We start from the raw sequence: 12,014 nt of genomic DNA, 5'->3' as shown, positions 1-12,014 counted from the left end.
CATTGGCTGCTGAGGGGGCTCGGGGGGGATCCGGGGGGGCCCCGTGTGACACTGGGGGGGGGGGTTGCTGTGGCTCAGGGCCCGCCGTGACCGCCCCCAGAGCACGGGGACAGCCCCCAGTGCCACCCCCTGCCGCCACCACCGTGTCCCCTCCCACGCCGCTGGCTCCCGGGGCCATGCGGGCGGCCGGGCTGCTGCTGCTGCTGCTGCCGCTGGGGCTGGGGCTGCCCCGACACCCCCGGGGAGGTTCCCGGTGCCCCGGGGAGGCTCCGGCCCCGCCCGGAACCCACAACGAGACGCTGGGGAGGGGCGCGGGGACATCGCGGGCCCCCGACGTGGCGGCGCTGGTGGCCGTGGGGGGGTGGCTGGGCGCCGTCCTGCTCTGCGTGCGCCGGTTCGTGCGGCGGAGCCGGGAGGAGACGCGGCTGCAGCTGCGGTACCTGCGGGCTCTGCCCTGCGGGCCGCAGAGACGCCAGGAGGAGGAGGAGGAGGTGCTCAGCAGCAGCCCCGGAGGTGAAGCCCCCCCAGGCTTGTCCCAGCAGCTGCGGTGGGTTCGGAGCTCGGGTCACCCCTGGGTCCCTCCTCGGTCCCCCTGGATTATCACTGTATCCTCCTGGATCACCCTGGACGCCCCCTTGATCACCCCTGGGTCCCTCCTGGGTCCCTGTTGATCACCCTTGGATCTTCCTGGATCACTCCTGCATCCTCCTGGATCACCCTGGACCCCCCGTTGGTCACTCCTGCATCCCCCTGGGTGCCCCCTTGATCACCCCTGGGTCCCTCCAAGGTCCCCCTTGATCTCTCCTGGATCACCCCATATCACTCCTGGATCACCCTCGATCCCCCCTGGATCACTCCTGGATCCCCTGGATCCTCCTGTCTGGCCCCAGGAAGGGTTGGATGCTGTGGGGGGAGCGGGGAGGGGTCTCCCCTCGCTCTGGGGAGGATTTGGGGGGTCCTGGCGCTGTTGGGCTGGGGGGAGCAGGGTCCTCGCGTGCTCCCTGCCAGCGCAGCGTAATCCTGGGATTCAGGCTGTGTAATCCCAGGATTTCCCTGCTGCCCCAGCAGCATTAATCCCCTCTCTGGGGGGGGGGTCCAGCTGCTGCTCCCACCCTGTGGGGTTGGGGGGGCTCACGTGGGGCGGCACGAGCACCCTGGGGCCCCCAGGATCGGGGTTTAGGGACCCACAGAGGGTTTGGTTCACTTAGGGGGCTTTGGTTCACTTCTGCTCACCCTCAAGACAAAGCCTGGGGCCAAAATCCACCTCCCCCAAACCCCTTCAGCCATCACCTTTCCCCAAAAGGGCGTCTTTGACCCCAAAAGAGCAGCCCTGGCCCTGGGCTGCTGTGGGATCACACCCAAGGGGTTCTGTGAGTTCACTCCCAGCTCTCTCTGACCCCAAAAACCCAACCCTGGAGACCCCCCCCCAGAGCCCCTCCAAATTCACCCCCAAAAATCTTCCAGTCCCGTCGGGGTGAGGAAAGAGGAGAGGGAAGGAAAATTCCACCTTTAATCGGGGCAGGAGCAGCAGTGGCAGACCCCGAGCAGGCCTGGGGGCTCCTGGAGGGAGAGGAGGGTGAGCAGGAGGGAGAGGAGGCCCAGGGGTGCCAGGGCAGGGTCAGAGCTCGGAGAAGAGCGGCTGCTCCCTGACGCTGCCCAGCACGGGCACGGGGCTGCGGCGGGGGCTGGCGCGGGGCTCCAGGGCGCTGACGAAGAAAAAGGGGATGTGGGAGATCCTCCCCGAGGACCAGCACTGCGGGGCAGGGCTCAGTGTCAGAAGGGCACAGGAACGGGAAAAACCCTTCTGGGAGCGAGTTCAGCCCGTGAGCTGACACCTCCGCATCACCCAGGCTTTGCTCTAACAGCCCCGGCCTGCCAGCCCAGCCAGTGCCCAGCCACCCCTCCTGGGCAGGAACTCCTCCTGGAGTCACCCCAAACCTCCCCTGCCAGCCCAGCCAGTGCCCAGCCACCCCTCCTGGGCAGGAATTCCTCCTGGAGTCATCCCAAACCTCCCCTGCCAGCCCAGCCAGTGCCCAGCCACCCCTCCTGGGCAGGAATTCCTCCTGGAGTCACCCCAAACCTCCCCTTGCAGCGCAGCCAGTGTCCAGCCACCCCTCCTGGGCAGGAATTCCTCCTGGAGTCACCCCAAACCTCCCCTGGTGCTGTCACGGGGAGCAGAGACCTCACCTGGCTGTGTCCCCTCCTGTCAGGGAGCTACAGGAGGTGACGAGGTCCCCCCTGAGCCCCTTCCCCAGCTCCCTCAGCCCCCCTGGAGCTCCAGACCCTTCCCCAGCTCTGGATCCTTGTCTGGACACGCCCAAGATCCCAAAATCCTTCCTAAACTGGGGGGGTCCAGACCTGGACACAGCACTTGAGGTGTGGCGAAACAATCCCCTGCTCCTGCTGGCCACAGCAGCCTGAGCCAGGCCGGGTCCCAGCGGCCCTTTTGGCCACCTGGGCACACCTGGCTCATGGCCAGCGCCGTCCCTGTCCCCAAAACACAGCCCCCGAGCCTCGGTCTGGTTCAACCTCCCCTCCTTGGAACCACCCTCCATGGCTCACGCCGACCCCAGCCCCCTTCCCAGTGCCACCAGTGTCCCCCGGGACTGGGAGCGCGCAGGGGAGGGACTCACCACGGTCAGGAGGGCGCCCTGGGGGAAGCAGGGGTGGAAGGAGATGAGCTGGGGCCGGGCACCGCGCTCGCCCCGCACGAAGCCGCTGTGGGGTGGGGGAACAGGCGGGGTTATGGGGCAGGAAACGGCAGATTCCCGGGGGATTGGGGGTGTTTGGAATCCACCCAAAATCCCTGCAATGACCCCACACCCCCTGCAATGACCCCAACCCCCCCTCAGGCCCCTCCAATGACCCCACACCCCCTGCAATGACCCCAAACCACCCCAAATCCCCTGCAATGACCCCAAACCCCCCAAACCCTCCTGCAATGACCCCAAACCCCTGCAATGACCCCAAACCTTCCCAAATCCCTGCAATGACCCCAAACCCCCCCAAACCCCCTCCAATGACCCCAGGCCCCTGCAATGACCCCAAACCATCCCTGCAATGACCTTACACCCCCTGCAATGACCCCACACCCCCCAGGCCCCGCGCCGCACCAGGGCAGGAGCTCGAAGACGGGGCTGTTCCGGGTGCGGAAGACGGCGATGGCCGGCGGGGTGCTCGGGCTCTCGGGGTGTCCTGCAGGGGGACAGCAGCACCAAAGCTCTCCCTTGTCCCTCCCTGTCCCCTCTCCCTGCGGGCAGCAGGGCACGGGGCGGGACTGACCTCTGATGATCACCGCCAGCCTCTCCCCCGTGGGGTCCCACACCATGGAATGAACCTCTCCTCCGATCCTGGAACAGCACAGGTCCCCAAAATCGGGGGGCAGAGACACCCCCCCCCCCCGGGTGTCCCCAGCAGCCAGGGGTGGCTGCCAGGAGGAGCAGGGAGCACCCCCCGTGCCCCTGGGTGCCCCAGACCCACCTCTCCTCCCCGTAGAGGGTCTCGAAGGTGGTCTCGGACAGGTCTGCCACGATCGAGGCCGTTTTGGAGCCTCCCACCTGCCCCTGCATCTCCCCTGAGAGGGGAGAAACCCACGCTCCATAAATCCCTGCGTTGCCCAGGTGATCAGTAATTTCTCTCTTCCTCAGAGAGGCTGTGCTGCTGTCCCAGGAGTTGCTGCCATGGGGGACGAGGGACAGCAAACACCAGAACCCCCGAGCTGTCCCTGGACCCCACGGGAGTCTCCCTGAAATCCCTTCAGGACCCCACAGCTGTGACTGAGGGTGAGGAGCCAGAGCTGTGGGGACGTTCGGGAGCCCTCTCGCAGCCCTCGGGAAGCTCCAGGTGGGACAAACTCACCGCGGTACTCGGAGAAGGACAAGGAGTAGATGACGGACTCGCCCAGCACGGTGAAGAGCAGGCGGCTGCCGTCGGGGCTCCAGCACCCTGTCTGTGGGACAGCGTCACTTTTGTCACCCTGTCTGTGGGACAGCGTCACCTCTGTCACCCTGTCTGTGGGACAGCGTCACCTCTGTCACCCTGTCTGTGGGACAGCGTCACCCCGGCAGCCACAGCCGGCCCAGGGAGGGCACGGCTGGCACGGGATCCCCTGGAAGCAGCTGGGAACGGAGGATTTGGGATCAAAGTGTCCCTTGGAGGTGACGCCTGCCCCGCACGGGTCAGAGCCCTGGGGTCAGCCGGGGGCTCCAGATGGACACTGAGGGGCCTGAGCGTGTCCAGAGCGGGAAATGGAGCTGGGAAGGGCTTGGAGAGGTCTGGAGGGAGCCGGGGGACTGGAGAAAAGGAAGCTCAGGAGGGACTTTGCACTCCACAAGTCCCTGACGGGCAGGGACAGCCAGGGGAAGCTCGCAGGGAACAAGGGACAAGAGGACACAGCCTCAGGCTGTGCCAGGAGGGGTTCAGATTGGATATTGGGAAGATTTCCGCACCATTAAGGAAAATTTCCACCATTTCTTGGGCTGGCAGCCCAAGGCAGGGGTGCAGTCCCCGTTCCTGGAGGGATTTAAAAGCCCTGTGGATGTGGCACTTGGGGACACAGGTCAGTGGCGGCCAGGGCTTGGCCTGGGTGATCCCAGAGGGCTTTTCCAGCCTAAACGATTCCCGGGGTGGGGAACACCCCGTCCTACCTGGCAGCGTCCCCTGATGGTGGGCCAGCGCTCACAGGTCCACATCTGGGCCTCCCACACCCTGCAGGAGGTGGGATTTAGCGAGCAGAATCCCTGGGAATTCGCCCCGATCCTCTGTGCCCACCACAGGAACCGGGAGCAGGGAGGGAATCTGGGATGCAGACGCAGAGTTTGGAGCGAGGACGGGCGCCAGGAGCTCACCGGAACACGGCCGAGGGGGTGGCCGCCAGCACCTTGCTGCCATCGGGGGACCAGGCCAGGAAGGTGACACCGCCACCCCCAAACCACTGCAGCTGCACGCAGGTCTCGGTGGACACGTCCCACACCTGGGGCAACGGGACGAGGAGGACGACGGTGACGCCGGGATTGGGGAACGCGGAGCGAAGATTCCCGGGATTGACGTTCCAGAGCTGCCTCCCGCAGGAACGCCGCCCGCGGCCAGCCCCGGTGTCCCCGGTGTCCCCTCACCAGCATGGCCGTGTCCACCGGTGACGCCGAGAGCAGCCGCTCCCCGCCGGGCGCCCAGGCCAGGCTGGTGACAGGGCTGTGCCCGGGGTAGGACAGCACCTGGGCACAGCCCGACGAGGGTCTGCCAAGGAAAGCGGGAGAAGCCACCGGGATTTGGGATTTGCCGGCGGGACGGCGCTGTGCCGACGGCCGGGAAGGGAAGGTGGGAGCTGTCACCTTGTGGACAGCGAGGTGGGGTCCAGGTGCCACACCAGGACGCAGCTCTGGCAGGCCACGGCCAGGATGGAGGCACAGAGCGGCTTCCAGGCCATGGAGGCCACGTTCCTCTGCAGGCGGTGCTTCAGCGAGGGCACGGTGGCACTGCCGGGGAGGGGACAGGTGACACCGGGGTGTGGGGGGCTGAGAGCCCTGGAGCAGCCACAGTGAGGGAGGACAGCAGGCTGGGGAAGGGGGGCTGAGCCCTGCGTGCGCTTCCCGGGGAGGGGACAGGAATTCCCAGCCAGGTGACACCGGAGTGTCCCGGGAAGGGGACAGGAATTCCCAGCCAGGTGACACTGGAGTGTCCCGGGAAGGGGACAGGAATTCCCAGCCAGGTGACACCGGAGTGTCCCCGGGAAGGGGACAGGAATTCCCAGCCAGGTGACACCGGAGGTGCGTGCGAGTCACCCGGTGTGACCGAGCCGAGCTGTCCCCAGCCTGGACAGGGCCCAGGCTGGCCGGAAATCCCAGCTTGGGGACACTCGGGGCAGCTGGCAGAGTCTTCTCCTGAGCAGGGACTGGCATTCCCTGGGGGAGCAGGGACACCTGGGGGACAGAGGACGCTCAGCCCGCGTCCCCCCGGCGCTGTCACCACCCCTGGGGTGTCCCCAGAGCTACACAGCAGGCAGGGAAAGGGAAGGCAAAGCTCTTCAGGCTCGGGGGAGAGTGGGAAAGGAGCAGGGAGGGCTGAGGGGAGCCCCGGTGTGCCCAGGTGTGTGAGGAGGCCACAGCAGCAGGACCAGGGCAGTGCCCAGCCTGGGACAAAGCCTCACCTGCTGGAGTTGTAGACACGGATGGAATCGTCCAGGAGAGCCACAGCAAATTTGTTGGTGTGGGGGTGCCAGGCGAAGGCCCGGACGGTGCAGCCGGCCCTGGAGGGGGCACGGGGCAGGCTGAGACCCCCCAGCACCCCCTGGGCCGGCAACGGCTGCTCAGAGTCCCCAGAGAAATAAAAATTCCTTTTTGCTGCTCAGGGGGACCATTTACTTTGAGAAAGGGCTCTGCTGAGGGGCTGGTGACCACAGCCCAGGGCTGGAATTGGAAGGAATTTTCCAGGCTCTGATCTCTCCCCGACTGGGGCACACAAACGAGGGCAGAGCCAGTGGGGAAATATTTACCTTCAATGGGTGAACCCACCCAAACGGGGCCATCCTGTCCCTGTACCCCCACCCCGGGGAGGGTCCCAGAGCCCTCCACGGTGATTTTGGGACACCCAGGACTCACCAGTCCACAGCCTGGGAGAAGGCTGCGATCATGTCCTCACTGGTCAGCTGCAGGGAGAGGAGAACACGGAGCTGGCAGCACGGACCCCCAGTGTCCAGCCCTTTTTGCCTCTCCCCCACCTGCATTCAGGCCCTTTGCTGCCCAAACACCTTCCCAGCGGAGGAAGGAGCGGTGTCCAGAGCAGGGCATCTCCAGGAGGAGCATTTTGAGGGGGCGTTTGAGCGGGGAAGGAACCACCCTCCACCCCAAATCGCCGCTCCCCTTGGCCCTGCCTCCCGCAGCAGCGAGGCCCAGGCCGGAACGACTCACGGAGAGGTGCGGGAACAGAGATCCGTGCAGCGAGGACAGCCAGCGGCACACGGCCAGAGCGTGGCTGGAGCCCGTCCGCAGCCACCGCAGCCCTGGCGGGCGAAGAGCGAGCCCTCAGCGTCCCCGCCAGCGCCACACGGGGACACGGGCAGCGGGGCGCAGCCGAGGCACCGCAGCGAGACCCGGGAGACGTCGGGGCAGCCCGAACTCACCCTCCTCGTCGGCGCTGGCGAGCTCCCGGAGCAGCGCGCTGAGCCCGCTGTCGCGCCTGCGGCGAGAGCGCGGTCACGGCCCCGCTCCCTCCGGGCACGGCCCCGCTCTCCCCGGACACGGCCCCGCTCTCCCCGGGCACGGCCCCGCTCCTCCGGGCACTGCCCCGCTCTCCCCGGGCACGGCCCCGCTCTCCCCGGGCACGGTCCCGCTCCTCCGGGCACTGCCCCGCTCTCCCCGGGCACGGCCCCGCTCTCCCCGGGCACGGCCCCGCTCCTCCGGGCACTGCCCCGCTCCCTCCGGGCACGGCCCCGCTCCTCCGGGCACGGCCCCGCTCCCTCCGGGCACGGCCCCGCTCCCTCCGGGCACTGCCCCGCTCCCTCCGGGCACGGCCTCGCTCCCCCCGGGCACGGCCCCGCTCCTCCGGGCACTGCCCCGCTCTCCCCGGGCACGGCCCCGGTCCCTCCGGGGCACAGATCCGGTCCCTTCGGGGCACAGATCCGGCTGCCCGGGCACAGCGGGGCACTCACCATGCGCTGAGGCAGCGCTTCCAGAGGGACTCGCGGTGGTGGATGAAGGGCGGGCGGGCGCTGGGCTCCAGGCGGCCGTGAGCCTTGAGGGGCTCCTTGGGCAGGCTCAGCACGGGCAGATCGGGCACCTGCAGCACCCACAGACCCCCTGAGATCCTCCTCCGGGGCAGAGAAGGGGCGCAAGGAAGGGCGAAGGAACAGCCTGAGGGTGCCCGGAGGAGGAGAGAGCCCAGCGGAGGGGACACAGCTCCAGCCGCAGCTGAGGGGGACAAATGCGGCACCGCCGGGGCTGGAGGGGGCTGGCACGGCCCTGGAGCAGGGGGGGTTCCCTGGCTCGGGGGTCTCATCTGGCGCTGGGGAGGGGAAGGAGGGGCTGGCCCGGCCCCGGGAGGCTCACCTGGCTCTGGAAGGCCAGCGGGAGCTGCTCGCTGAGGCGGCCGCACACCAGGGCGTTGTTGAGCTCGTACAGGGTGACATCCCCAGGGGGAGGCGGCGGCGGGAACAGCCCCAGGGAACACATGGCGGCGCCGAGCCTGGGGGCGAGCCCGGGGTGCGGGGCAAGAGCTGAAACCTCCGGTGGGCTCGGGAAGCGCCGGATCCCGGCCGGGCCAGCCCTCCGCTGGTCCCTCCGCCCCTCGCTCCCTCACAGCCCCCGGCGCCCCCCGGCGCCCCCCGGCGCCGCCATCTTGGCTCCCCTCACCCCTTCCCGCTCCCGGCTCGCGCCAATCGCCGCCGCGCGCCGCCCTCGCGGCCGTCGGCGCCTGTGGGAGGGGAATTAAAAGGGCCGCGGCTCCCGTGGGACCCAGGCGGGGTCCTCACCGCGGGGCCACGCCGCCCTCACGGATTTTCCTCGGCGGAGGAGGGAGAATATCGGCGCGACATCACAGTACACCGCACAGACGCGCTCCACCCGTGACGTAGTGCCTCTCCGGTTCTAACGGGCACCGATCAACATGAGGGACACGTTGCCCCTTTAAGGAAGGCGGAGCCTCGCTGGAGGGGCGGGGTGAAGGGCGGGTACGGCCGGAGGGTCACGTGGTGTCCGAGCAGGGCTGTGCTGGGACCGGGAATGGGACGGGACCGGGACCGGGACCGGGGACCGGGGACAGGACCGGGACCCCCGGGACACCCCCCTGGAGCACCCCGTGTCCCGGTGTCCCCTGGGTACCCACGCTCCCGCACCCCCTCGTGGCCTCCCGGGGCATCCCGGTGTCCTGTCGCCGGTGCCACCACCCCTGCTGTCCCCTCTCGTGTCCCTTCTCCCCGTGTCCCCTGGGTGCCGCTCCCACCGTGCCCCCCCCCACCCCCGCTCCCCACTCCTTGGCCCGCTCCCAACCCTTCTCCCGGGGCTCCCGCTTCTCCTTGTGTTTATCTCCGTGTTTTCCCTTCGGCGGCCGCAAGAGTTATTTTAATTTTCTCAGGATATTAAATAAAGGCGGCGGGGGGAGCTGCGGCCGGGGGGCCCCACATTCCTCGCCCGTTACGGAGCGAGCGGGGTTCGATAGGAGACGGCGATTTGCGATGGCGCCGACATCAGAGCCACCGCAGCGCTGGCGTGGCGTCCCTCGGACCCCCCAAACCCGGCCCTGCTGGGGCAGCGAGGCAGCAGAAAAACCCGCTGGTGGCGGAGGGGGGGGTCCCCGGTGGGGTTTGGGGGGGTGGGTCGCTGGATGGGGCTGGTCTCTGTGGTTTGGGAGGCTCCGGGCGGTCGAGCCCTCGGTGGCCGGCTTTGGCTCGGGGACGTGGCTCCTTGCCCTGCTTGGCACTGGCCCACCCACGGCGAGCGGCAGTGGGGTTTTTATTTTTGGGGGGGGGGGGTGGAGAAACCCCCGAAATGGGCGAATTTGTGGCGGGGAGGGTGCGGCTGGCTTGGGGGAGAGGTGGCAGTGCCACTGTGAGCCGCCCCGGGAGCCACCCTGGGGACAGCTCTGCGCGGTGGCGCTGAGCTCCGTGATGCCTCCGTGCCTCAGTTTCCCCCCACCCAGGACAGCTGGGTCCTGGCCAGCTCGTGGCCACCGTGACTCAGCCGGGGCTGGCACGGGGACCTGGTGCCACCCCTGTCCCTGTCCCCCCCCGGGCCATTGGTGCCAGCGGCTGTCCCCTCCCCGCTTCGTGCTGGCATAGGAGCTCGTTTCCGCCTCCTTTTGCCTTTTTCCGTGGCTTTTTGGGTTTGTTGTTTTTTTTTTTTTTTTTCTTTTTTTTTTCAGGAAAAACCCCAAACCAGGGCTGAGCGCATCAAAGGGCTGGCGGGAGCCCAGGGCGTGGGGAGGGGGAGCTCGGGGGGCCCCCGCCAGCCCACAGCGCCCAAAATTGGGGTGTCCTCGGGGACGCACGTGGCCCCCGCCACGTGCCCGCCGCTGCCACGTGCGCCCCGGGGATGCGGCCGGGGGGGGGGAAACTGAGGCACGGGGCCGTGGGATGTCCCCGGGAGTGGGGACTCGGCTGTTGGGGACACGCGCGTGGCAGGGTGAGGCTGGCAGGGGACAAATCCCGTCAGGGCCCCAGGCCTGTCAGGCTTTGGCTGTCCCCGAGGTTGGGGACGCGAGGAGTGACACGGGGACAGGGGGACGCGGAGGACAGGGTCCTGGGGACACGGGGACAGGGGGACGCAGAGGACAGGGTCCTGGGGACAGGGGGACACGGGGACACAGGGGACAGGGTCCTGGGGACACGGGGACAGGGGGACATGGGGGACAGGGTCCTGGGGACAGGGGGACGTGGGACTCTGGGGACCACAGGACACAGGGCCGGGCTCCTGCGAGCAGGGGACCACGGGGACGTGGCACCGCAGGGATTGAGGACAAAGGGACAGCCCAGCTTGTCCCCAACCCTGCTCAGCTCCTGCCACCCCCGGAGAGGGGGGGACACAGCGACCCTGAGCAGGGCCATGTCCCCCCCGTGCCTCAGTTTCCCTCGGAGCCCAGCAGGGAAGCTGAGCCCATCCCTGTGATGAAGCCAGCTGGGATGGAAGCGGGGCCCAGCTCCACTCTCAATCCTTTTATTGCTTTTTTTTCCAGGGGGGGGCAGGAGGGGCAGGCAGCTAAAAAAAGATGGGGGGGGGGAAACTCACGTTACATTAGCACTGATGAACCAGGCCGGGGGAGGGGGGCAAACCCTGTCCCTGAGTGCGGGGGGCGAGGCGAGGGTTGGGGGGACGAGAAGGTTTGAGGAGGGAAAACAGAAAGGGGACGGGGGGGGGTCTCACCTTGACACCCCCCCGTGAGCCCCAGAGCGCTCGGAAGAGCCCCGCCATAATTTAAGACATAAATTAGAACGGCTAACGAGGAGCTGAGGAATTGAGGGGAGGGGGGTGTGGGAGCAGCACCCCGTAATAAATATCCCCAGCGGCGCAGAGGAGGAGGATGAAGAAGACGAAGGCTCAAATCTCCAACAAACTCCCGGCTTCGGGACTGCCGCCGTCCTTGGCGGGCGAGGCGGGCGGCGGCCGGGGGGACGCGGGGGGCTGCTCGGCGCCGGGGGGCGGCTTGGGGGTCCCGGGCTCGGCGTGGGTCTTCTGGTGCTTGCTGAGGTGGTCGCTGCGGGTGAAGCGCTTGCTGCACAGCAGGCAGGTGAACTTCTTCTCTCGCGTGTGGGTCCGGACGTGCCGCTCCAGCTCGTCGGAGCGGGTGAAGCGCTTCCCGCAGAAGAGCCAGTTGCACACGAAGGGTCTCTCCCCCGTGTGCCAGCGCAGGTGAGCCTTCAGGTGCGAGGCTTTGCCGTACACCTTGCCGCAGCCCGGGATGTGGCAGCTGTGCACCGGCTTCCGCCGCGACCCCCCCGGGCCCCCGAGCCGCTCCAGCTCCTGGCAGTTGGGGCAGTCGCAGGCCGGGCGTCCCCCCAAGGAGCCGCCGCGGGGACCCTTGGGGGTCTCGCCCGGGGCGGCTTTAGGGGCGGGGGGCGCGGCGGGGGCGTTGGTGTAAGGAGGGGGGTTCAGAGCGCCGAAATCGGAGCCGTAGCTGGGCAGAGGTGGGCTGAGGGTGGGCTGGCCCTGCAGAGAGCCCTGCAGCCCCTCGGCGCCCGCCGGCCCCCCCAGCCAGCCCCCGTTGGGGTGCACGTCCCACCAGGACGGGGCGGCGGGCCCGGAGCCCCCCGGCAGCCCCCCGCCGATGCCGCCCTTGTACCAGGAGCCGTAGGGGTGCGGCATCTCCAGCGAGGGGTACACCCCCGGCAGGCACTCGCCCGCGGGGTGCCCCTTGGCCGCCACCACCACGGGAGCCCCCAGCACCTCCTGGGCGCCCGAGGGCGCTGGGAAGGGGTGGCCGAAGGGGCCGTAGTCGGGGCCGTAGGGGCCGGGGGACGCCTGGGGGCTGGCGGACGGCGACAGCAGCCCCGGGGCGCTGGGGAAGGCGGCGGCGTAGGAGTCACCCAT

General features: G+C 68.5%; 2 protein-coding genes across 2 annotated transcripts; both read right to left on the bottom strand.

The window, feature by feature from the left end:
• Positions 1–1,494: 1,494 nt before the first annotated feature.
• Positions 1,495–8,325, bottom strand: AAAS (aladin WD repeat nucleoporin). The gene is made up of 16 exons (XM_040088440.2): positions 8,043–8,325; positions 7,646–7,773; positions 7,118–7,173; positions 6,906–6,997; positions 6,597–6,643; positions 6,146–6,244; positions 5,331–5,474; positions 5,115–5,235; positions 4,848–4,972; positions 4,647–4,707; positions 3,859–3,949; positions 3,481–3,574; positions 3,283–3,350; positions 3,114–3,195; positions 2,634–2,718; positions 1,495–1,753 (listed from the first exon to the last, which is right to left on the bottom strand). Exons 1-16 carry the CDS (start codon positions 8,163–8,165, stop codon positions 1,619–1,621), a joined length of 1,551 nt encoding a protein of 516 aa, XP_039944374.1. The 5' UTR covers positions 8,166–8,325; the 3' UTR covers positions 1,495–1,618.
• A 2,699-nt stretch (positions 8,326–11,024) lies between these two features.
• Positions 11,025–12,014, bottom strand: SP7 (Sp7 transcription factor). Its single transcript, XM_040088467.1, has one exon. The coding sequence runs from the start codon at positions 12,012–12,014 to the stop codon at positions 11,025–11,027; it is 990 nt and encodes a 329-aa protein (XP_039944401.1).

Source organism: Hirundo rustica, chromosome 30 (assembly GCF_015227805.2).
Source record: "Hirundo rustica isolate bHirRus1 chromosome 30, bHirRus1.pri.v3, whole genome shotgun sequence".
NCBI lineage: Eukaryota > Metazoa > Chordata > Aves > Passeriformes > Hirundinidae > Hirundo > Hirundo rustica.
Note: the sequence above shows the minus strand (reverse complement) of the source record. Positions and strands in the feature narration are given on the sequence as shown.

Bases quoted from the DNA above. Each gene is read 5' to 3' on its own strand.
- AAAS (XM_040088440.2), bottom strand. From the start codon at position 8,165: ATGTGTTCCCTGGGGCTGTTCCCGCCGCCGCCTCCCCCTGGGGATGTC. The intron at 7,174-7,645 runs GTGAGTGCCCCG...CTCTCGCCGCAG, and splicing joins AAGCGCTGCCTCAGCGCATG to GCGCGACAGCGGGCTCAGCG. The intron at 5,236-5,330 runs GTGACAGCTCCC...TTTCCTTGGCAG, and splicing joins CCCACCTCGCTGTCCACAAG to ACCCTCGTCGGGCTGTGCCC.
- SP7 (XM_040088467.1), bottom strand. From the start codon at position 12,014: ATGGGTGACTCCTACGCCGCCGCCTTCCCCAGCGCCCCGGGGCTGCTG.